This window comes from Parambassis ranga, chromosome 22 (assembly GCF_900634625.1).
Source record: "Parambassis ranga chromosome 22, fParRan2.1, whole genome shotgun sequence".
Lineage (NCBI taxonomy): Eukaryota > Metazoa > Chordata > Actinopteri > Ambassidae > Parambassis > Parambassis ranga.
This window is the reverse complement of record NC_041042.1, coordinates 4,598,045-4,624,975: the sequence shown is the minus strand read 5'-3', so window position 1 is coordinate 4,624,975 and position 26,931 is coordinate 4,598,045. Positions and strand designations below refer to the sequence as shown.

At 41.0% G+C, this 26,931-nt stretch overlaps 1 protein-coding gene across 1 annotated transcript; it reads left to right on the top strand.

Moving 5' to 3' along the window:
• Positions 1–6,198: 6,198 nt before the first annotated feature.
• htr1d (5-hydroxytryptamine (serotonin) receptor 1D, G protein-coupled) lies at positions 6,199–25,267 on the top strand. The gene is made up of 2 exons (XM_028395306.1): positions 6,199–6,731; positions 22,665–25,267. Exon 2 carries the CDS (start codon positions 23,524–23,526, stop codon positions 24,670–24,672), a length of 1,149 nt encoding a protein of 382 aa, XP_028251107.1. The 5' UTR covers positions 6,199–6,731; positions 22,665–23,523; the 3' UTR covers positions 24,673–25,267.
• The last annotated feature ends 1,664 nt before the right edge of the window (positions 25,268–26,931 follow it).

Below are 26,931 nucleotides of genomic sequence, written 5' to 3'. Positions count from 1 at the left end.
TGGACTTTCCAGCCCTAACTGCATTGGACAGGTGAGTCATGTGGAAACAACTCTATCCTGGGGCAAACTGAAGGGGAACGAAGCTCGCTGGGATTTCATGCATAACTTAGAGAGGAAAGTTTTAACACACACACACACACACACACACACACACACAGGGGTCCCAAACATAGATAATAGCTATTTTTCTTGCTACCTCACACACACCTTTTACTGTCAGGTTTCAGGAACATGAGAGACCTGCAGCCATGTTCTCATCAGAGCAAATTACAAAACATAATTTAGCTCACTAAGGTCTATAAATGACATTTTATTCATTTACTTCAGAGGAGCTTGGTTAGTAGCTCCCTGTTGTAATCTATAAGAAAACTCATTAGTGACCTGTCTTTTAAAACAGATCTCATAACACCTGCGGTCACACGGAGAGGCCCAACTCCAATTACTATAGATGTATTGATGTCAACACGCTGTGCAGTTTGACTCTGATTGAATTTTCCAGAGTCTTTAGCGCCTCTGGGATTACACAGGTTAATTTTTATTAATTCAAAAAAACAATCGATCACTGCACCACCACTAAGCTGCTGAACAACTGCTGTGACAGAAGGCACACTCAAAATGATAGTTGGTGTCTGGATGGGTACATTTGGGTGACTTTAACACAGCAAAACACAATCTGGCAAGGGGCAGATTAAATTTAGCTTCTAGCCGCATCAATTTGTTGTGCTGTGTGTCCACCCCTTTGGTCCTGATATTTCTACCCCATTCATTGCATAGATTAGTAAATCAGCCAAATATACATTTACCTGAAGTGGGTGTGATGTGTTATATGCTGTATGTCGATGCTGTCCGGCTGTTACTGTGTGTGTGCTGTTTGCACCTTTTCTAATTTCCTCTCACTTCTCCCTTTTCTTATCAGGAGACTGTCTTGCAGCCGTATCTGCACTGCAGCTTCCAGTCTACAGCATTTGTCATAGGGGCAACATGTTTCCTCATTATATTTTTTGCTCCGGTAGCTGTCAGAGCTATTCTCAAACATTTCTCATGCATAATGCTTTTCTCTTATAGTTGCAGCCATTACACTGCACATTCTGCAAATATTTACCAAATAATGTCAAAGTAGGAATGGGGCGGCTTTTATTCTGTTAACAAATCAATCACATTTGTAATATATGTGACAATTTTAGCATGGAATGGAGGTATGTGCACAGTGGTTAACATAGAATGTAAGATATATTTTGTCATGTTACTGTGAAATTCAGCTTTCAATACATATACCCAGCCTAATTAAATTGGATTTATATTGGAGGCAGCTGAGTAAATACAGAAATTGCAAACAAATGCTAACAAAAGGTTAGCTGAGATGTGCTCTTATACATGCATGCTGATACAAGCTCTTCTGGTCATACTGTACACTGAGAACGTTGTGTTTGACGACATGGTGCGCATTGATATTTGATGCCCACGTAGGGATGTATCAAGAGGTATCATTACAACTAATATCACAACAACCCTAAGGCCATGGCTTGAAAAACATATCCACATTGATCTTCAATCTGAATCTATAAAATCTGACCATGGACAGTGTTTATTTTTTGTATCACTGTGAATCACGTACACACAGTTAAATGAATGCTGATGAAAACACGCTGCTTGTGTTGACCTGTCATCTATCCTCCAGACCACTTAGTATATCAAGACTGTATTGTAGCAGCAGGGGGGGAGCAGAGATACCCAGGCATACCTGTCTCCACCATCTCCTTCAAACCCCCAGCTGGGACATCATATCAGCACGTCCTGTTCTAGCCTTAAGGCCTCCACACAGCTGTCTACATCTGGAAGACCTCTAATAGGAGGAACCCAGGAGACATCCTTACCAGGTGCCTGAATCATCTCAACTAGCTCCTCTCAGTGCAGTAGCAGTGCATCCTGAATTCCTGAACTCATCACCTGATCTCAAGAGAAACCCCTGATACCCTGCAGAGCAGGCATTTCCACACCTTGTATTTTGAAACTGGTTCTTTACACATGTTGACCTGTCAAGACAAATAAAGGGTCCATATAATGAAACACAAGGCTCTGTGCGGATGTCTGCAGCGCTACGTGCTATAAGCACCATGCATGCTCCATGAAATTAAGATGACAGGCTTTAAGTGAACAATCCTGTCGATGCCTGTTCACTGTATATGTGGGGAATGTGACCTCCACAGTGGTCAAAATCTATGGGTCTGTGGGTCTGCTGCTGCAGTTACCAAAAGAATAAATTTGTCTTCATTCAAACTGGAACTGACACTCTCCTGCTTTGTTTGCAGTATCAGAACTGCGAGTGTTGTAATGTAATAGAGGGGGGTAATGGGTTTGATTGTATCAGCTTTCAGCTGCAGTCTCAATATATACTCACAGTAATTTTTCTCGTGAGGAAAGTGCATTCTGAATTTTATCATCACATCCAGAAATAGCATTCAGGCCCATCATAAAAGTATTAATACAAAAAAACACTAATGGACATTAGAATGTGATGTGTAATTTATAGGACAATACAAGCTGGATGAAAAAATGATCTGTTCTTTCTGTGGATCATCATTTTTCCAAAATATATTCCCATGGCAACCAGTGAAAGGGACGGGACTTCCTGTTACACTGGATATGACTGCAGTCAGCTGATTAAAGAAAGCAAGAACATCAAGAGAATCTATCTGTTTGAACTCATTTTAAGCTTCATTAGACTAATTGTTTTTTTTTCCATCTCTATTTTATGTTTATTTTATATTTTTACAACATCCCCCTTCTTTGTGTTCCTTCATCTCCTGCGTTTTGTAATGCAGAAAGCTGTCTTTGAGTTATATTTATGTGAAATACACCATCGTTTTTTTTTATAAAGCTGTTATGTTGTGAACTATTGACCATGAAGCATGCAAACTGTCTGAAAGTACGAAATCCATAATTAATGAGGAAAGTTCTTGCACTGTGGGGGAAATCCAGACCTTACAATAATAAAAAAAAAACATGCTGGCATTAGTATTCTGTGAAGAATCTAAAGGGAACTTTTTGTTCTGAGAATGAACTCAAAACAAGCTCTCACTGAAGAATAGCAAACTGACACACGGGCATCAGTCTGCTGTTGTAGCTGCTCCTCAAGACCCGATGTTTAGAGTTTTTTTTTAAAGCGGCTGGTGCTTTTGTGGAGTATTTTATCTATTTTTCCCCTCTACTGTCGCTATGTAAATAAAACCAGCCCGATGTTATTCCGTCTCTCAATACTTTCTGACTTTTACCACCCTGTCTGAGGGACTTACTCCTCGGGAAAGTTGAGCATAAATCTTTAAAACTGCCTTTGGACAAACAACTTTTTTTGTGACTTGCCCCTAAAACAGGTAGATCCATCTATTTTCTTCCTATAGTCTAGCCCAGGTGCATTTTATAATCTCTCCCTCTTTACAAAATATTGCAGTGCCAGAATGGATGGAACAAATGGAAGCAAAAGTGTTCAGGAGGTAGAGGAATGACAGCCAAAAAAAGAGAGGCCTTTCAGGCAGATGCTGCCAAATGTGCAAAAATCACTGACACACTTGCTGCAGGACCTTCCTCAGCACACATGGCCAGTGATGATGATGATGATGATGAGGATGAAGATACAGGGAGTGACTTCCAACACTCATGATGCCCCTTGGCCCTGCCTGATTCTGCAGCTCTTTTTGGCATTCTATAGCATGACTCTAAATGAATGACAACCACTGCAATATCAACCTAAAAACTTGTTTTCCTCTTTAGTTGCAGATATAGTTTAGTTTTATAGACCTGTTTGCAGTGTTAATATGCTCCCCAATTTAATTTGTATGTAACTGCTTGAAGTTGCAAGAGGGTACTGGATAACACTTAAGTACTTTGCATTGGAAGCAACATCGGTCTAGAGGGCCTGCAACTTTGTGTGAGAGTGGCGATGAGGGACCTGACCTTCGGATCACTAAAATTAGTCTTGGGAGTGTAAATGTGCTCAGTAAAATTCACTGCAATCTACCTGTTAGAGGGAGAAGTTGACCTTTCGGCCTCAAGAACACACAAGTAGAACAGTAAGTGGGCGTCTGAAATGAATAGGAGTGATCTTCTGTGGTCACAATGCTCTCAGACATACAACAATAGGGACTTTTCAAAATACTGAATGTTTTCTGTATATGGTTTGTTTCTGTCTGCAGCATGTGACAATAATACAATAACGCTTCTGTTCGGTGCTTTAAAAAACAGGGAGGGGCTGTAAGTCAGATCTTTAAAATGTTTACATAGGAGATGTAATAAAGATATCTGGTTCCTTCTTGGTAAATCTCCAGAGGATTCATGTGGACACTCATCCTGCTTCATCTGCTACAGACTTATATATCACTCTGTCAAATAAAGATATGGTGGGGTTTATTGGAGTCTCGCATGGTGCTGCTGTAACTTTAGTGTCACTGGAAAGCTATATAGAGACTATACTGTTGCCTCTACTCACAAACTGCAATTTTGACCCATATTTGGATGAACAAATGTGAAGGAATTCATCCTTTGGGATAAAATCCTGTGCTGGGTAATCTGAATCATCACCATAAGGACAAACTTGTACTGGGTGTTCCTAACCTCAGATTGACTTTCTCTTTGGAGACACAGCTAAGAATCTCTATCAGAAGTTAGTCCCGCCTCTTTTAATTCTATGTCAGACAAATGGCTTCAGGTTTGCGTCTATACTCTGGTATTCAGAGGAATTCATGGTCCACTCAATGACTGCAAGATGTCCAGGTCCTGTGGCTGCAAAAAAAGCCCAAATCATCACCCCTCCACCACCGTGCTTGACAGTGGGTATGAGCAAAATGCCTTAACTTAGTGAAAGTAAAAGTCCATTTGTGGACTTATATAAAAACAACTCAATGGTGGAAGGATTTCTAAGCATGTCCCTCATGAGACAAAGATGAATAAATCAAAGACAAAACTGTCCTTGTTTCCTCCAAACAGCACAGTTTAAGAGTTTAAATGGAGGCAACTGGACTCAAGGATTTCCAGTTGCCTCGATTCAAACTCTTGGACATGACTATGACCTGGATGAAGGAGAGCATGGACAGACATACAGCACAGTATGTGTGCACCTTAATTTGCATAAGCGATGTGCTTCATTTCTTCATTAAAGATGTCCTGTACTTGGAGAGGCTGCTAATTAGCTTCAAGGAGCTGCTATTGATTCAATTAAAGATAAAATATACAGAAGATGGGAGAGAAACAGCAGTTCAATCGAAGTATTTAATGAACTAACAAGACCAGTCTTTAGGTGAATTAGAAGCCTAATATAGAGTAAAATCATGTTAAGACTCCTCATTTGTCTGCTGTAATTAATTCCATCATATCTGAAGGGAACACAGCTGTCTAAATGTCCTCATGCATGTTTGTCATTGGTGTGTCTGCGCATACTTTCCTTTATCTCGCTCTTTCTCTCCATCGGTCAGTCTAAACAGGTCCAAACAGTTGCTCAGTATACTGTGTGACTTCTCATTACTATCCCTCCTGCAGAATCTCGCTAACAATCTCAGCAGTGCTGTAATGTAAGTTGATATAAGAATTGGTGAGCTGTGGATTTATCAGCCGTGACACAATCTTCCTCTCTCTCTCTCTCTCCCTGCAGCTTTTGGAAACAAGTGGATTTCATTGCACCGGCTGGCAAATAGCCGTCACAGACCACGTTTCTGCAGACTCATAACTAAACAGCCAGAGTAGGTGGATGATGAGGACACTATTGGCTGAAAGTTGCATCTGTCTGCTTTACTTTTCCTGTATCTGTGACATAATTTTGGCCCAAAACTTTAAGCATGCAGCATTTCTATGTTTTAAAATGTATAGCCATGTGAGCCTTACATGATGATAACACTGTCTTGTATTATTGCAGGTCCATTTGCAGAATCACAATAACAAAAATTAGGCCAATAAACAGAATAAATAAACATCATTTCATTGGGAAATTGTGTCTTTTTTGCTGTCCTCTGGTGGGTCTTTGGCCTATATGCTGCTACACTAATGGGTTGGACTGTCTTAAGAAATCCAATGCTCTTGGAAACATGCACTTGAGCTTGCAGATGACTGAGTGTGTCTGTGTGTGGTTGGTTGGTGCAGAGTGTGCGCTCTGTCATCCAGCCAGTCCCAGCTAAATCATCCCGAAACGCAGATTTGAGTGCAACTTGTTGACGTCGCTTAATCTCCCTTCGTGGAGCAGAGTGGATCGCATCAGCAAAGGGAAGCCCCCGCGTATTTCTCCCCCGGGGGGACGCACGGTGCGCTGCGTCTTGGTGCATCAGATGGAGCTCAGCCGGTACACTTTTTTTTCCTCTCTTCACACTTTTCTCACATTCTGGTGATTGAACTCTGGAAACAAAGCGGCATTTTTTTCCAGTAATGAAGTCCATGAGAGAGACACCAAATATAAATCGAAGGGACAAGTTTGCAGGACAAATCAGAAATAGCAGTTTGAACGCTGCTCACAGGAGAGAGTGAAATAGTTTTGGTTTCTACAGACACACAGTGGAGGCGTGAAAGAGTCTCAGCGCGCACAGCAGCTGCAACATCTATAGAAGAAGCTTTGAATGTAACCAAGCTGTGTTCCGTGTGTTTGTATTGGCGTAAATGAAAGACGGCGCTGCCGGGATTCCCTGCTTTTATTTTCCGCTTTTATAAAGTGAAGGAAAAGAGACTATCTGCAAGCAAAAAAAGCGGGAAACATGGTAAGTTCAACTCCTCTTTACATGTTTTATTTTTAATAACATCTTGCGCGAGTGTTAGTTACCATTACGCATGGATAGGAGGGCGCAGCGCGGCAGATACAGAGACTCCTTTCACTTGCAAAAACAAGCTCATCTCACTCAAATGTCACAGATAAATATAGCTACCTGAGAAAGATAAGACAGCTCTGCGGAGAATCCTAAAATGCCCTACAACACAAAAGATGCGACGGAGTGTGATAAGGTCACTTGTGATTGGCACTGGCACTGCTGTTAAAGTCCCGGTAGGACTGTTCTAGTGACACCACGGGGGTTAGGGATGTTACAAAGAAGAGCTCTCTACAACATAATCTGTGAAATAACAAGCTTGTGAGAGCACATAAGATGTGTGACACTTGAAAAGAAAAAAAAAACACCACAATGTGCCAACTCGGTGTGAACAAACCTGACAGGATGGAGACATAATTGTTCATCAAGGTCATTGATTACATCCCTTTAACACTTTACAGACTTGCCCTTTAGCCCGTTACATCAGTGATCCTGCAGAGTATCATTTCTGATGAAATAACTGTATGTTTTTTTTTTTTTTTAAAAACCTCAGGCTGATGGCTGCTGGAGAGTTTAAAATGTGATGCAGGCTGGCTCACAGAGCACAAACAGTGTGCCAGAGATAAGTCCCGGCTCCACTGACAATGATGCTGGCAACGAATTAAAGGTGTTTACCTCTGACAAAGCTCAGTTGTGGCATATGCAGCTGAATTCATTAAACAGATGTAGGGCAGAGGAGTGGAGTTACATGGTGGTGATAAGGCTGATCTCTTTAAAATCATCAACATGATTGTATGTTTCTAGACAAGAATTGTTAAAATTGGCCTTTGTCTTCACGCCTCTCACTTTTGAAGAATATATTAAAGTGTTCGTGAGAACCTTCTTGTGTTGCCATTAGCTGGTGAGGAGGAGCAGTGAGCAGCCTGGGCATTAAGTCCATTTCATGTAGGAAAAAAAATAGACCTGTCCTCTGTGCTCTCAAGCTTTTCAGATTCCTACCCCGGGCTCTCTTCTCAGAGAGAGTGTAGCATTTTTGCTTTAAGTAGCTGACTGATGTGAGAGATACGAAGTAAAATGAAAGAGAATCAGCACCACGGCACTCTGATGGGAAGTATTTTTTCTGCACACAATGTCCCTCCATTTAATTCAGACACACACACACATGTGGGGGTTCCTACTTCCACTGTTTTTCTCTCCCATCCTATCTCTCTCTCACACACACACACACACAATTGACAACTCATTAAAATGACAGAAATTCCACTTCCTACTTAGTAATAGCGCTGAATTAGAAATAATGAATCTTGGATTATGATATTGTTAACTATGTCATTTTCTTACACAGTGATGGAGGAGTTTTCATGAGAGACCACATTCACAAAGGGGACTCATTTGTCGCTCATTAAGCAAAGTAAAATTCACTTTTAATAATTAATGTAGGAACAAGCAATTAATGACTGATGGTTTCAAGGGGCACCACTAATAACATTCCTTTACATGTAGGACATAGGAAATCTGGCTTTTATTTGCCTGGAGTTAAGTTAAGGCTTTTTCATGTTGGTTAATCATCATTAAACTAGGCAGCTCATGTATGAGCTCATAACTAACATATCTAGCTAGAAGCATTAAGAAGAGGTTCAACAGCAATAACACTGGTAGATAACAAACATGATGTTGTATACACTAATGAACATAATATAAAAGATTTATTGCATGCACAGTAATGGTGCTGTGTGGAGACTCATCTCAAAGGAAGCTGAAAATGTAATGTAAATATGTTTCAAGATGATCTTTACTCCTTACCCTGTTTTTAATGCCTAACTGCCAAATCCAGCAGCGAGAATAACAAATGTTAACCATGGGCAAAAATGAAACTTAACAGTGAGTAAAAAAACACCACCATGTTTGAATCACGTTGGGCAATACAATTATCATTCATCAACGTAAACATAGCATAATGTTGCATGTTGTCTATAGGTTCGGTTAGCATGAAAAGAACCATGTGTCTGGTGCATCTGATGGATTTATTATCAACCAACTGTGTCGTTTTTGCGTGAGAACATTTGGCTGTAACGTATCAAAATGTCAAAATAGTTACGCCACCAGCAGACCCCTCTAGGCACCAGGCAGCTCTTCCTCCTGCTTCGCTTCTTCTCCACTGCTTGTTGTAGCCCAACATGTGGAGCATTAGGCTAGGATACAAAGCTTGTTTGCATTTGAAGCTAGTTACTATGACTTCTGAGATGTAAACACATGCAAGAATTTACTCTAAGAGAAACAGTAGAGTACACGTGTCTTGTAGAATTCACATGAAGGTCAACATGGGAGCACCCGATGTGATGCAAACACCCCCAACGTTTCCACTGAAATACACAGGCAGTACTCTGGGTATGAATAAAACAGGCCATGTAATGTGTTGGATGTTTGTGCGGGTCTGTCCGGACATGACAGGAATTTCATAATTCTGCAGGTGGCTGTCATAGCTCACTGAAGCTGAGAGGAGAAGAAGAAGCAGATGGGGTAGAACTGTTGCTTATCATAACTCAACATGAGCCGCGTGGTTTCAGCATGTCATAAGATTTAAAACAGTAAACACACAAAAAACCCTTGTGGTAATTTATTATTCATCACCTCAGTGTTTGTCCTGCTGTTTGCAGTATAGTGCAGCACGTGTGTTATCGGCCTCACAGCCGAGCAGATGGTGAAGCAGCGTCCGTGAAGAGGAGTTTACCATTCAGCTGTAAAACACTCCTTCCTGAGAACATTATTATTGTCGCAACTCTTTGAAGAATCAGAGGAAGCTGTGTTCATGTGCTGATTGCTCAAGCGCCAAAGAACTGTCAGTGCCAGGGTAATGACAAGGAGATACTGGAAGTGCAATGAGAAAGAGGAGACGAGCCCTGACACAATACTCATTAACTGCTCGCTCCAGAAAGATGGCTGGCTACTGGCAGTAAAGCGTAGGCTTTATTCATGCTGTAACAGGTCTCAGTGGAGCAGTTCAAACCAATGTATAAAGCTAAGCTAAAGCCTGGGTTAGTTGGCTTCAAGTCACTTACACATAGAGAACATAGCTTGTGTCGGGTGTGGTGGAAAAAGGACTCAGGCGCAGGCATGAGGGAACTTGCTGGTGAAGATTTATTTCTAACAAAACCCAAACTCCAAAAATACAAAAAGCAACCCAAGAAACTCAAGCAGAAAATAAACAAACTTACTGAAAGGAAGGAGAAACAAAGAGTAACAGGGGAGGTGATGGTGATGATGACAATCTGGCACACAGGGGACCACAGGACTTAAATAGACAAAGGACCAAGACACAGGTGAAACAATCACAATCGCGGGGCAAACAATCAAAGGCGGGAACGCAAGGGAAGTAAAACACACAGACAAGCACAAGGGAGACAAGACTTTCAAAAATAAAACAGGAAACAAGACAGAACCAAAGCAACTTCACAAGGACTGCCAGAAACAAGACAACACAGGGAACACAAGGAAACCTAAAAACTAAGAATTAACTCAAGAAAACAAATGAAGAACCAAATTACAAATCACCAAATCATGACAGCTTGGGGTGAATCAGAATCTTTAAATCCAACCTTTACCTGTCTCCAACAAACCTCCACTGTTTTTTGGCCACTGTTGTGACAAGTCCCACCCTGCCCTGGTGATTTTACACTTGCAACAGCGTGCATGACAAAAGTTATGACTCAACCCAAAAATACACCATAAATAGTTATCTCCAGTCTGTTGTGAGTAATTGTAGGTGTTGTAGGCCTGTGGATTTGAATTTTTGTGTGTTTTGTGTGTGTGTGTGTGTGTGTGTGTGTTTGCTGAGTTCATGAACTCCAGTAGCCTGAATAGCAGTCTATGCTAAAGCTAGTATCAGCCCATACTGTGACAGATGGCCTCTGACTTGCTAGCCACCAGATGTTACCATCCCACTTGAAAAGACTTGTGGGAATAGTAGACCATACAGTAAAAGCCAAGATTTAAATTTTGATTTTGACGGAGATGGAGATGCGGGGTGAAAGTGGCAACAGACAGCACTAGCATCCTCTCCTCCCAGCGTCTGGTCAAAGTCTATCTATCTATGTTGGAGAGAAGGCATCTGAACTCAGATCAAGCATATATGGACAACTAGCATTGCAAGCCACTATGACTATAAACTGTCTCCACAAATAACTAAACTAACCTAAACTAAATCAGTTTCTCAAAGGAGATGTTCAGGAGTTCTTTCAGTATAGGACAGTGAAAACAGAAACTCTTTTTTCATTGAAAAGTTAAACCCAGAGGATTTCTTCTTAATATATATTCACTGAACAGAAGCAGTAAATCGTGCGTTCCACAGGGAAGGAGGGTCTCAACCTTACAAAAAGCTGAAGCCTCTATTTTTAACCTTGCACAGCACACAGACTGTGGGCAGACACACTGAAGCAATGTTTGACCTGTAATACTCTTAATACTCTTTGAAATGTATTATAACTTTGGCAGTTCTTTGTTTTAGGTCAAAGTTATGTTTAGCTGCGTGTTGTCTTGCACATCATGGGCAGTTTCAGTGTTCATAGGGGTGGAAACTCGTCTATATTGAAGCCAAAATTGGTTACCACGCAATGGAGCGGTTTTCCACATAAAATGTGTTTAATGATATGAATTCATGTGTTCTTTAGATGATCTCTGTCATGATGCCGGGTTCTGTTTGTTTTCATTTCCTAATGATTGGTTTCCCAGTTATTCTGGGATTTTGTATTTTCGGGGGTTTTGGTTATGTTTTCTGTTAGTCTTTCCTTACGTATTCCCCTGTGTTTTACTTCCTCTTGTGTTCCCTCATTTGTGATTACCTGCCATCTCCTTTGTCCTTGTTAGTCTGTCCTGTGTCCATGTTGTGTTCTCCTGTGTTCCTATTTGCAACCTGTGTTGGTTGTGTGGGCGGGCAGCAGTGGCCGAGCTGTGGCTCCCCAGGAGGAGACCACTGGTAGCTTACCACTGCCACTGTGTGAATGTGGTGTGAAAGAATAATGCATCTCAATGTAAGCACTTTGAGTGCCTGCCCAACAGAGTAGAAAAGCGCAATATAAGACCAATGCATTATTATTATTATTGTGTTAATGTTTCCCAGCCTTGGTTCTGTGTCTCCTGTTTGCTGATTCCTATGTCTTTTGGGTTTGGGCTTGTCCCAAAAGTCCCCCGGCTTTACCTGTACCCCTACCGTCCCTAGCCTACTTCCTTATTTGGACTGTACGGCTGTATTTGCCCCATGATTGGATGATGTTGGGTAATCCTTCCATGTGTTCTGTTAGTATAAATGTACCAATGTTTTGTATCTGGAGGATGTTTTATCGACAAAATGTGGCGTTGTCACATTTTACCTCAGATTCCACAACAAAGAGAAAAGTCAACATAAAAGCTACATCAAAACAGAGTTAGCACAGTCTGTAACCACTGATCTCACATGTTTGTTACTAAATGAGGTCATACAATGTCACATGGGAACACACTGGCAAAGCACTGGCTTTGTAAGATTCAGGACATTTTAAACCATTTGAGCCATTTGAAACCCATACAATGCACTGATACCGTCTGTCAGAGACAGCAACAACAAACACAGTCAGTCACAATCAGGGGTCGATGCCCTTATACTCTGCAAATAACTTACAAACATACAAAGTGAACTTGAACTTGATGAGTGCTCATCAAGTCTGGACTAAAATCAATTGGCTGTGATTAGACCAAGGGCATGTGTTTTTCAAAACCTTGAAATCTGTGAAAATGCTTTCACACTCACAGGGCTCCACAATAAATTATCATGAAGAGTTGCTTACTCATACGCATATTTTATCAGTTCAGCAACACCAATATGAGTCAGATGTGATTAAAAATTGTTGCTTGCAATGTTTTAGTTTCACCTCTGAAAACATGCAGTTTATACTCCTATATGCATTGTGTGTCAGGGACATGCAGAGACCTTTGGACAGGCAGGTGCTCAAAGTGAAAAAGGGGCACATGGAGCATGAATTTGAAACACCATACAGAAACACCCCGTACAATGTAACTGGTTGAATCGAACCAACCCATATTCATAGAGGGGATAAAGGAGGGATGGAGGTACAGCCTATATCCACAAAGCCATAATTCAAGCTGTACATTTAGGACGTATGAAGATAATGTGTTAAGTTGAATTTAGAAGCTGTAAAAATATTGGGAGGGGGCACCTCTGAGGGAGCGTTTACTCAACAACTATTATTGAGAGATTCAATAATAACTCCTTATTTATTTTAAGCAATGATGAAAAATACAAAACAAACTGAACAGAAAACAACTCTGCCAACCAAGATTATAATAACAAAACAGGTTTACATCTGTTACTTTCTACCTCTGTGCCACCATGACTATAGGCCTCACCACAAAAACCACATTTCACTGTATTCCCAAATAGCATCCATCAGCTGATTTTAGAGACAGACTTCACAGAACAGATCAGATTAAACAGATTACTCAAAGCCTCCAAAAAAGCTGCACAACAGGTAACTTAGTTCACCATGAATCTGTGCTGATTTGTCTGCTTGTGTTGATCAGCACACACAAGCAGTTCAAATGAAGTGACTGAAACACAAAGGGAGGGATCAATATAGAAGAAGAATATAGAACTCACTCCCTGTCTCTCACTCCTTGCCTGCCCTATATGCCATAACATCTGCTGCGCGGTGTGCTTGCAGCTGAATCTCAGACCTCACCTAGTAACAAGAAGTTCTATTTTCTGATTGGCTGATAGGTCGCTAATTGCAGACAGCTGTGGCAGTACGCTGTCGGGTTGTCTGGTTAACTAGCGGCTATAACTTGTTAGAGGTGTGTGCAGTCAGACGTCACACTGGACGCTCATGGTTCACTTCACTTCGTCAGTCATCCTGCAAAACTACACCGTGCACAAACATACCGGTGCTGCAGAACCTGCTCACCGGACCAGCAGTTTATTCCCTCGGTGTCGCCACCAGCAGTGGCCCGACCGTCTCCCAGCTTAGCAGCGCTCAGCTACAGGGCACGTCAGGGCAGAAAGGGCATCGTGGATCATGTGACCGACCAACGTAGATCTAAGTTATTATTATATCGTTCCATTTACTATTATTTTGGACCACACAGACTGACTGTCACACGCAATAACAGTATAAAATAAAATAAAACAAAATAAAAATTCACTTTGACAAAAGCTCTAGCACCCTCCGCCCCCCCCCTCTACACGTGCCTGTTGTGTGTATATACATGTGTTGTGATGTGAATCTTGGCACAAATGCACACATTGCCTTCTGCACACACTGGTTCAGTTCAGTCTCCATTTCATGGTATGTTTTGCTTCCCTCAACAAATCCTCTTTGTCAGTTTTTCTGCTGCTGAATTTCCTCTTTACGCTGGAATTAAAGCAATCCAGAAAACTGAGACTGTATCAGTGCTAATCCCATTGGATTTACAGGCAGGATTATTCACAAGGGACTGGATTCAGCGCGAGAACGCAGTGTTTTATTCACAGTAACGTGCCTCTGTTCACCCTTTTCCACACCATTGTTTCAGCCCAGGGAATAATCCAGCACATTGTACCATTTTGAGGGAAGTGTTAATCATGTTTTGTGTAAATTCAGGATGATTGTGACCTCAGAGACCAGAGGTTTGTGTCTGTTTTCAGTTCCAATCTGCCTTCCTTAGCTTTTGTATTCCCCCCTCTGACTAATCTGCAATCAGGCGGTCCACATAATTAGAGCTGAATCCTTGGATTGAGCCCTCCAGATGAAAGTTGTAATTATAGATCATGACAGTTTGTCACTTACCATGAAAATGACAGCAGGGGTCATATCTGATCCCATAGAAGCTGGTACTCTGCTCCCTCACTCAGGCCATTAGTGGTCAGGGATTCAAGATTGACTACTTGTTGAAAGATGCCTGCGTCCATTACTTGAAGCCAGTTCAGGGAGGTAGCAGCTTCACATGAGGCAGTCGTTTGTTGACTGAAAAACTGGAAGGAGTACAAAACACACCACTGAAGAAAAAAACAAGGCTTCATGCGTGCTCTAATAAGCACTTCGATCTGTAGATGGAGGTCTCTTTTGTGCTGGTTTATTATCACAGTGTTCACTAAAAGAAACCTTTAATCTGTTAGCGTCTAGCTTCTGTTTATCTGATAAACAGTCCTATGTCTCTGAAGTCAAAGTCAATAATTCAGTGTTAGGCTTACACACAGTTACTCTGCAGTGCTACAGTATGGATCCATGTAACTAAAATCCATACAACTCCATGAACCACTTGGCAGAAATACTCACTAATTGAGGACACAGGTCACGTTAGATAGAAGTTTAAAGTGTGAAAAATAAGAGAAGGTCATAGTGTAAGAAGGAATGAGCCAGTCTAGTTCTCTGGTGTCAATAAATGTCTGTGTTAACATTACCCAAACATCACTGAATAGGGTTGTGTATGTGCCCCACGTTGGGTCGATAACATCCTCAGCATCATCTGCACAAGCTGTCTCAAGATCTAATCAGCCCGCTCTCTGCTGAGAGCCCGATGCACCGGACCATCTCCTGCTGCACATACTGAGGATTTCTCAGTACATGCAGGGAGCTGCGGGGCACGATCTCTGATCCAATTTAAGTTTGCATGCTGACCCTTGGCTATATGAATCTCAGTGTTTTTGTTTCACTGCTGATGATCGTTAAAGCTCTATCTCTGATTCAGACAAGTTACGCAGTTGTTGCGGTTATTTTTAATCATCAGTTGATGTACCAGTCATTGCTGGGCATTATCATCCACCTGAACGGGCTTTTAGTGTTCACCTGAGGTGACTGTCACTTCTGTTTCCCTAAATATATTCAAACTCATTCCAACAGTATATTTTTTATTTTTTTAGTTATGGGCCACAATATATCTTATTCTCCTCCCTTTCTATCATCGGTTTTAGTCAATGTGTGACTATTAAACCTTTATAGACTTTCATGTTGTCCTCTTTAGTGCCCCTGTCAAACATCTGCTCTGTTTCCTGGATGGATCATTGTTTCCAGAACCTCTGTTGAATCACTGGCCCTTCACTTTTATGACTCACACAAACAGAAAAGATAAAGATAAAAGCGCTTCTGTTTGTCATCAGCTGCTGATATGAATCCTCTCTGCAGCATGTGCACACACACACACACACACACTTAGATTTACTCCTTACTATCGCTATCATGGCATCCAGAGCATGTTAGAATTTGACTGATGTGATTAAATGACAGATTTGGGCCTTTTGCTGAATAGTCAGTGGCAAAAATGTATAGTTTTCTGTTATTTATTGAACAGGTGTCTGTTAAGAGATGGTAAATGTATATTTGACTTCATATGGAATGATTGGGTGAGGTTATAGAAAACAAAAAATAGAAATTGGTGTTTAGTGTCATTAAAAACACTGTGTAAGACCCAGAGTGGTTATTATCCTGTAACACATATGTAATGTTAACATAGCGCCCTAGGTAGGACACCACGTAAAAGGCAAGGTTTTCATCTTGACCCAGTAAACTACCAAGGCTATAAAAATAACAGTGTCAAAACAAACCCATTACTGGTGATGCACAATACAGAAAAGTAATCACAATAAGGAAATGTTCTTTCTTCTTCTTACTTCTTTCTGCTATATTTTTCACACTGCTGTAATCCTAAGCAAAATGAGTCATTGGCAGTGATCGCTTGGCTAAAGGACAGGTCACCTACTTGCAATCGAATAATAATTATTGAAGCAAAGGGTGTTGGTTGTAAAAATGCCATATGAATGTAATTTGAAGGGAGCCGCTGAGAACGTTTTTTGCTACTCTGCAATCAGCCCTGAAAGCTGAAAGCTGCTGGTTCCAGCAGCGAAGACACAACTCATCATAGTTCTGGCATCGTTTTAGCAAAGTATTCAAACTGAGAAAAGACACAAGTATGTAATCAACCTGAAAAGTATGTTGGATCCACCTTTCCCAGTCAGCGTCCATTGAGGCTTAGCACATCAATAACAACCCCAGTACTCTCACGCCTAGCTGCCATTTCAACATGTACTCACATAAACGACTGTGAACTGATATTGACATACGTGGTCATTAGAGCAGTGGGTTAGAGTACAGACTGACAATAAAGGCTGACAAAGTTTGTCAGATGGTACTATGTGAGCACAGAGGAAGGTTCAGCACTGCATTTAGATGAGCAACAGTGTGACAAAACACTGACATTTGATGTTTCAGTTAGCAAGAAAGAATATCTTTAGGAAGGTGATATAAATGATATCATATCATATCATATATCATAAATATCATAAAAGTGGCATCATTCATATCATAAAAGTGGCATGTGAACTCTAGCTTCTAACTGAAGTGATATGGTGGGTGTTTACTTGTTTATACTTTCACACACATTTGGTGTGTGCTGATTTGATCTTGTGTGGCTACACACCAAGTTTCATCAGCACACTTTGTGGTTTTTTTACATACATAAAGACATCCTGGTTGAAGTCTGGTTAGCACAGAGTACCAAGCTTGCAGAATGAATATTGCAGGACTGTCTGTGAGTAGAACAGAATGGTTTCCTTAAGGCAAAGCCTGTGAGTAAGTACTTTTTGTGAGGCTGATATTCTTGCTAATAATTTGCACTAAACCAAACTGCCATGTTGTCCAGTGTGGTCCTCTCACATTCTCACAGCATGTTGTGACAGATAATGTCTGCATCGGCTGCATCCTAGGGACAATCTCAACGAAGGACCCTCTCAGGTGCCCTATATTTGTCCTGGCTCTGTTCCATTTCCAATGGGTCGTGTACATACTGTGCTGTGAGGAGTGTATGACTGTGGAGATACATTGTGCGGTAAGAGGCTTTCAGATGTTGATAAAGTTTAGATGAAGAGATAAGAAAAGGCTACATTTAATCCACATTTAACAAGCTGCTTTGCAACCCGGTGAAACTCCCAACAAATTGGGAGACTTTCAGTAAAGAAAAAATCCTAATTTTCTCACTAAGAGGCTAAGATGTTCCTTTTTTAACAACCTTTTCCTTTCCAATCGGCTTACAGAAGAGCAGAGATTATCCGTCTCAGCATATAATGAGTCCTGAGGTTTGAACACTATCACTGGTTAACTTCGCTCCTTTCTGCAGTTCATTTTCTCGTGCTGGAATCAGTTACTATTAATCAACATGAACCTGTTGAACCCCTCCAGTGCCATTTCCTGAAGATTAATAGTTTGGTATTCCACATTTGTGTGTGTGTGTGTAGGTGAAGATGCTGCATGTATGTGCGATTCTACATGTGGATGCTTCTGCATGCATGCAGCCCACGCACATACCCTCCATTCTCTCAGGGACCTGCACACATTATACACATGGTAAACCCTTTTGGGAAATAAACAGATTTCATTTGCTATTTTTTTGAATTGTGGTGCAATATGCGACCATTCACGAGACACTTTTCCATTATTCTGCACGGCCATAATGCTGCTGCTGCTGCTGCAAATGGTAAATTCAGGGTAACAGACATATACACCACCTCCCTGTTGTGATGCCTTGACATAGATCAGTTCTGATGTCCTGTTGACTGTTCAAACATCGCTAGTAATGTATATTTTATAGTTTCACACACGATGCAGCCTAGCTATCTATAATTCATGCATGGTGAAGTTAATTTTTTTGCAGCTAAATCAAACAAATGCATCCTGGACTACATGCTGACTGTAGTGACGAGCCAAAGGCATTGGCAGTGCACGCTTGGCTAAGAGACCATTAAAAGGCTCCTCACCTACTTGCACATACTGAATAATGATTACTGGTAGAAGCCAAGGACGTTGGTTCAGCTTCTGAAGTGGGTGCAGAGAGCATAATATATATATATTTACTGTTTATATAATGTAACTGGTTATCGGAGAATCATATTTTTTTGTTGTTGTTCTCAATCTTCAGTTATTATTTTTTAACCTGCACAACATACATTTTAAAACCCAATAGGCGTCTGAATTTGTTGCACATCACTCTAACAACACCAATACTCACACTGCCAGCTGTCACTCGACATCAATTGGGTGATGTAGAAACCCAAGTCCAGGCTGTCACTCAGTAATCTGCAGTTTGTGTCCCATGTCAGACTAATATGTTTTCACATCACTTTCATTCTCAGAGAGTGCGGTATTTGGTGCTATTAAAATGTCTGTCAGCAGAGCAGTGAACATCACAGGAGAGTTCACCTTAGCTGTTAAAAGGAACACAGTATGACCTAAATCCATTGACAACTTGATAAAGGCACTGCAAATTGAAGCTGACCTAGCGAAGGGGTGCAAAAAACATGAAAAATCACCTGAATGCAGTAAGAAGTAAGTAAACCTCGCTAAAGTCTGTGGCCCACTAGTCACTGTGCTGCTTCTAGCTGCCATAGCAGATAATAAAAAGATAGTAGATTTTCCATTTATTCACTCAAATTCAAGGTGATGCATAGCTTCATACATACAACACAGTTCAAAACAGTACCAACCATTTCCAAGAGATCCTTTACTCCATCATCTAGCCCTTCATCAACCTTAGCCTGCATTGATGTAAACTTTCACCCCCTACTCACACACATACAGAGCACATCCATGCTCATGCTTGAGTAAACGCCAGACACTAGCTGACAGCGGAGGTCGAGATGGCTCTACCTCCTCCTAGCTAAATCAATTAGCCTATCTCCGATGGGGCCATGCAGCGTTTGCAGGCCTGCTGCTGGGTTTAGAGGGGTATTATTGTTTCATCCACACCAACATACAGGCTTGCAGCATCTGCTTGGATTTGGCCCAAGCCTGAAAGGAATGAATTGGATTTGTAGTGAATGGGGATGTGATGCAATGAGGCCAACTGGGCAGTGTTGTGATACTGTGTGTGCTCCGCTTCTGCTGTCTGTTAGACCCATATGAGTAAATTCCAAATTTGTTGTACACGTTACGATGAATAAAGATGCACACGTCACCTCAGAGGCCTGTGCTATGTCTTGTTGTATTACAGCTTCAATTTTAAAGCCAGATGTAGACATAATATATTTGACACAAACAGTTTACAACCATTTTAGGAAAGGTCTGCTCTTGATTGAAAATCTTTTCCTCTCATCCACTCATTATGAACCTCATTACCTGATTGTGCTGTAAACCAGACCCATAGGAGATAAGCCTTTCCTTGACTTGGTTGATGTGCAAACTGATAAAGCAGTCAGCCATCTATCAAACATACTATTCTAAGTGTGTGTATGTGTGTGTGTGTGTGTGTGTGACATGATATGTGTGCCTCCAGCAGGGACAATTGAATGAACAAGTCATTGCTGTCCACAACAATCTTCCAGCTAGCTCGCTGTGTGGTACATTGAAGATGTAACTGCATGTTATTACCAGACACTTATCTTCTGAGGCACTGAGGTGAGACTGCCATGCGCTCTGAGCTGTGCGATTCTTCGCCCATCAGCATTTAAAGCCATGATGTGTCTTGTTTTGCTTGGGTATGCTTTCATACATCCAGCCCTTGAAGTACATGCATAATGACCTTGTTTCTCCATTGACCCCATCCATTGCAGTCACTCCTCACCGTGTTAAATTTTATGTGGCACTGATGACAGCCAAAATTTGCATGTGCACTGAAGCAGAAGAAATAAATTAGATTTTGGCTTCTTCTGCTTGTAATGTTTAGCCTAAAGGTCAGAATAAAGGTCAAAAAAATTTTGGATTCTACTGCTTTAAATTTGACTTTTCCTTCTTCCAACTGTTGGACTATGCCTGCAACAGACACTGATTGAATTAACTAGCGTCTGTCATGATCCTGAGTTCCTTTTGGTGTTACTTTCCTTGTTTCAGGCATGATTCTGGGTCTAGGTTTCTGTTTTGATTGCCTGCCTTGTCCTGATTGTACTTACCCATGTCAATCTAAGTCCTGTGATTCCCTTTGTCTGTGCTGGATTGTCTTGGTTACTCCTTGTGTTTTCCTGTGTGGTTCTGCCTCGCATGAACTGAGATTTAGACCTGCATTTGGGTTCTACCTTCAGAGAATATTCCTGACAGTGTCAGTACAGCCTTAAAACAGGTTGTTCTCCTAACATTTTCCTCCATTAAAATGGAGTGTGTATTCATCCACACATCCCTATGCATTCATGGTAGTGGAAAGTGGCGAACATACAAGGGAATGGTTTCCCTTGTGTTTAATGTATTTGAAGACAAACTGTGACCTTGTTTTTAATGCCTACTTAATTAGTAGTTGCTTTAGTAGTTTAACTCTTTGGGCAAAACCAAAACCGCTTGTGTTGTCAGGGGATGCAAACCCCAGACTTCTGAGTGAAGGCCTACCAGGCTGCCTATAGCCCCACTGTTCCTAGCTCATCTCCTAACATAGACAGTTGCGGCTCTTTAATGTTGGGTAACATGATTACATGATCACATGTTCCATTGGCATAAATGTAACCATGAGTTGTATCTGGGGGATTACTATTATCCAAAACCAAATGTGAATTTTTCTTTTGTTAGGGTGTGTTGTTCACAAACCTTCTAGAACGAACTACAGGGTTTTAGTTAAAAATACCTCCTGCACAAGCCTCGCTTGTGTGTTTGTTAAAGTCTTCATTTTATAGTTTTTTCCTTTTATTCGGTCAATAATTATTAGAGAGCAAAAGGAGGTTTTCCTTGAAAGATTCTAAGAAAGTAATTAACACAGGTTATTAATGCACAGGATATTAAAACACTGAGTGTTTTCATGTAATATTTAATATGCTGAATTGCTGTCACAGCCAAATGCAGAATATCCCACCCCCTCCCTCAAGAGCTCAGTTGTCAATCAACACCTGGAGGAGTTCTATTGGGAACAAACATGCACTCGGAAATCAGTCTTTACACCCATAATGTGATGGCAAAAAAAAGTGTTAAAAATAAAAAAGGCAAACATTTGTAATTACTGTGTCCAACACTGCTGTTTATTTCTCAGCAGCTCTGCTCCTTAATAGCCTGTCTATGCACAAACCATAAAAATGAGCCAAAAAATAATCAACATTTATCATCATTAATTCCTCAGGTCTGGCTGCGGTTTAACTAAGCGGTCAGTATACATGCTACCGCTCTTAAATAATAAATGAAAGTAAACCAAAGCTGCAGGCAGGGGGAATCCTTATGTTGTGATTAGCAGTCATTTGAAGTCTTTACCCCCTCTAGGTCATAATCCCACATTTCCACAAGTTCCTATGTCCTTTAACAAGTCATGTTATCATCCTGTGATAATGTTGTTACTGAAACCTGGAGGCAACATTCTGAGCTTCCTCTTTGTAGCACTATGCTCCACTTTCTGAGCAGCATTAACAGTCCATAAGCATTAAGAGGTTCTGTGGGCGAATGTATTGATTTTTAGCACAGCTGTTAAAAATACGATTTTATTCGCCTTTATATTGAAAATTCATTTAATGTAGTTTCACATAGTTTTAGAACTGTGTGTCTCTTGATGACTTTGCTTTTTTATATTCCTCCCCCTAGTCTATTGCAATAAATCAATAGGTGTGTGGGTGTATCCATGCATCTACTTGCCTTACAGATCAAGGTTGTTTATCTGCATTTATTGTCCCTTATGTGCAGGTTATGTCATGCTGGTTTGTGTATGTGCATGCATGCAACAACCCAATAGTTTATAGATTTATTGCTCTACAACAGCAAATGGAATTGCTTCACAACAAAGGCTTGAGAAAAGTTCTTTGGTTACCCTGGTGCACAGCAGGTTAATACTGTAAAAAGGATGTATTATAAGCCAAGCAGCAGCATGGAATGAAAGGAAACAGTGAAGTCGGAATGTACATAATAATGGAGAAGATTGGAGTAAAATAAAACAACTAATCTTCCTTCCTTTTTTCTTTCTCATTTCCTCACCTAGGATGAAAACACCTCAGCGGAAGCTGGGAACCTTCCAATCAGTGCAGTTACTGTGACTGCACTGCTGTGAGGAGGAATACACAAGCATTCGATGCTGCAAATCCGAATAAAAGGCTCTGCCCATCATGGCCTTTTCATCAAACTTGTACATATAAAACCGCATGGATGTCCGACAGTTATGTATGAGCAGCAGACCTTATAACTGCCATTGTTGTTGGCCTGGTTTTGATGTGGGTCGTGTCTCTTCAGTGTTTTGATTTCCCAACATCATCAGAGACACCGCGCACAACCAAGTTTCAACACAAACCTTAATTCTGATGGCTCCATGCGGACATGGGAAAAGATAAGTGAGAGACAACAAGCAAACCTTTGTATCTGGCATCACCATCTTCCTACATGCAACTCCCCGCTTTGCTTGATTGAAAAGGAGGAGCCCATTAAAGCATTTGACAGATAGGAAAGCTTGGACTGAAGGTGTGGTTGTTGGCTGGCAGCTGGTTGGAGATGAGATAAGAGCGCTGGGAGGAGAAAAAAGGACAAGCCTGCCTGACAGGAGCTGAATATAAATGAAGATTTCTGCATCCACACCAGAGAAGGAATCAATATTAAAGAAACAAAATGGACAATTTAGTCAGTGTTGGAAACGTAATCGTAAATCAAATCGTAATCGTCTAAATCATTAGTTGTGAGGTGAAATGATGGAACTAGATGCATGCTAGAGGAGATGAAAAATCATCTCAGCTGTTGAAAAGCAGACAAGCTACTTTACCAACATCCCCACACACATGCAGCCGTCAGGTTCATGTACAATGAGGCGGGTTTAAAGCTTATATAAGCAAAGTTAAAGGCGTAAAGGCGACATGGAGTTTGATAATAGCTCATTGGACTATTTCACCAGTAACTTCACAGAGATCCCTGACACCACTACAGCTCCACCATGGAGTGAGTCCACACTCCTTGGCCTCCAGGTCTCCCTGTCTGCGGTGTTAGCCATCGTCACCCTCGCAACGGTCCTTTCAAACGCCTTCGTCATCGCCACTATCTTCCTAACGAGGAAGCTCCACACACCTGCTAACTTCCTGATCGGCTCTCTCGCCGTCACAGACCTTCTGGTGTCCATTTTAGTCATGCCAATAAGCATCGTCTACACCGTCAGCAAGACCTGGTCGCTGGGGCAGATCGTTTGTGACATCTGGCTGTCATCTGACATCACGTTCTGCACTGCCTCCATCTTGCACCTGTGTGTGATCGCACTGGACCGGTACTGGGCCATAACGGATGCGCTGGAGTACTCGAAGCGTCGCACCATGCGCCGGGCGGGGATCATGGTTGGGGTGGTGTGGGTAATTTCCATATCGATTTCCATGCCTCCTCTTTTCTGGCGGCAGGCCAAAGCCCACGAGGAACTGACAGAGTGTATGGTGAATACAGATCAGATCTCTTACACCCTATACTCCACCTTTGGCGCCTTCTATGTTCCAACAGTTCTCCTCATCATCCTTTATGGACGGATTTATGTTGCTGCCCGTTCCCGCATTTTTAAGACACCTTCATCATCCGGGAAGCGCTTCACCACGGCGCAGCTCATCCAGACATCTGCAGGCTCCTCTCTCTGCTCCCTTAATTCATCCTCCCACCATGAAGCACACCTACATTCTGCCAATGCGGGCGGAGGTGGGGGAGGATCACCTCTGTTCATGAATAGCGTGAAAGTGAAGCTGGCAGACAGCGTGCTGGAGAGGAAGCGTCTGTGCGCGGCAAGGGAGAGGAAAGCCACCAAGACACTCGGCATCATCCTGGGAGCATTCATCGTCTGCTGGCTCCCGTTCTTTGTCGGCACACTCGTCATGGCCATATGTAAAGACTGCTGGTTCGATCCAGTGCTGTTTGATATCTTTACCTGGCTGGGATACCTGAACTCCCTCATCAATCCTGTCATCTACACTGCATTCAATGATGAGTTCAAGCAGGCTTTCCAAAAACTCATCAAATTTAGACGATGCTCCTAAAAAAGCCAGAGTGGATTTAAAAAAAAAAATGGATAACTGGGAGTAAAAAAGACGAATAAGATAATAAATAATATATACACTTAAATGTGTCATCTTCTAAACACATACTAAATGTGATTTTTTTTTCATCAAACAGCTCTGTGCCATAGATCTTTACAGACTTGCGCATGCATTCTTAAAAAACAGCAAACATTTTTACTCCACAGGGACAATGGATGTGGAACTCATCAAAAAGACAAATAAATGGGATCAGAAGTCTATTTCATGTGACACTGTTTATGCTTTGGACCGAAGCAAACAAGGACGAGTGTGAGTGTCCAGAAAGGGCAACCTAAGAGTGACTGGATATAATCCAGTGGAAATGCAAAGCCATGAAATATATGTTGTCTTAATCTGTGTGTTAGCCCTGTCCAGGGTGTATTCATCTCTAGCTCCATCCCCCCATGTGACCCTCTACAGGAGGAGGTGGGTATGGCTCCCTCTGTCATATACTGTATGCTGCTGCTCCTATATATTGCTTCTGTGGTACAGTAAAATACTTAGAAAGATTACAAACTCTAAAAACTCAGTAAAACTGTCTCCACATATGCAATTATACTTGAGAGTGGTGTGTGTGTGTGTGTGTGTATGTGTCAAGTGTTTGACATTTCTACATGCTATCCTCCAGTGCGGCGTGGAAACAGCATCTCCACTCCAAATATAAACACACAACTCCATAGCACTTTACCAAATGTGCTCAAGCCTAACGTAAGTGTACACAATCCTGGATAGAGACAGCAAATCAGGATGCTTAATTTTTTATGGATTCATGTCTTTATTTATTTTTTTATGTAAATGCTTATTTTACCTACATGTGTGAAAGTGTTAGCAGATGCTCTGATGGTAAAGGTATTGACATATTAATTCCAGGGCAGCCATAGGTAAGGGTCAGTGGTTTATGTGCCAGAGCCAAAAACTATCAATGCAAATAATATAGAAACAGGATGGGATGGATTTATAAAAAAAAATATATATATATATATATATATATATATATATATATATATATATATATATATATATATATATATATATATATATACTGTATATATATAAAATAAAGGATAATCATGCCAATAAATTAACATACTGACTGAGGATGAAGGGTGACATTTTTCCATTTTCACACATGGTTCTCTGTGGCCCAATATGTATTCATATTAATAATAATAAAGTTCAGACGACCCTAAGAATGAACAAAAAGTATTACTATTAGTGAGATATCGGTTGATGTTAGGATGCTAACCAGCTTGCCAGTCTATATTTTTGCAATGTGCTGCTTTGAAACACTGGATGGTCTATTGAGCCCTAAAAGATATTACCTTAAGAGTATTAAAGCCTTTCGTGTTAAATCAGCCAACAATCAACCTTTATGAAGGTCTGCTGGATAAACTGTGGTCACTGCTTACTCTCTGCCGTCCTGGGGGTGTCTGATGTGTTTACATCAACTCAATACTACTTTCTATTTACTTCTCCTCACAGGTTTGAGTAGTGGATTAACTCTGCAGGTTGTGATGAAAATATAAAATTGCTAGTTTTATACGAATAACTGCTTATTTTTACCCCCTGAGGAAGAAAACCACATAATTATTACACAGCACATCACAAGAAAGCAGCATTGTCAGCATCTCCGAGCTATTACATAAAAAACATTAGTGATTCCAGAATCATTACAAATTGGACTAAAAATAAGAAATAATGTTATAATGTTAGAAATAAATCATTTCTACACATCTTTGTTTGGTGACAGTAATTCTATTCAACACACAACAGGATGAAATTCGCTGCAGAGGAAAGTAACACTGTGAAAGCACTGATGCAAAACTGCAAGAATACTACAAACAAATATTTGAATAATTGTACCGGATAGCTTTCTGGATTCCTTCACACAGATCCAAGGGTTCCAGCTGAATGGATGATTGGACTTTTAGTTGTTATGTATGTATGAGGTGTGACGCTTCATCTGCTAAATGAACATAACAGGAGTCAAACATTAAAAGACTGTGTTTCTTTGTTCAATCCAACAGTACACACACAGCAGAACACACTGCATTACCTGCAGTGCTCTCATTCTGTCCAGACTGGGCTGGCTGGGTGGCTCAGACTTTATTTCTATGTTGGACCACCAGCTTGTTTGGCCACTTAAATGTGCCATCAATGCAAAATGTATTTGTTTACATTTCATTTACAGCTAAATGTATTTTAATATGCATATTTTAT

Bases quoted from the DNA above. Each gene is read 5' to 3' on its own strand.
- htr1d (XM_028395306.1), top strand. From the start codon at position 23,524: ATGGAGTTTGATAATAGCTCATTGGACTATTTCACCAGTAACTTCACA.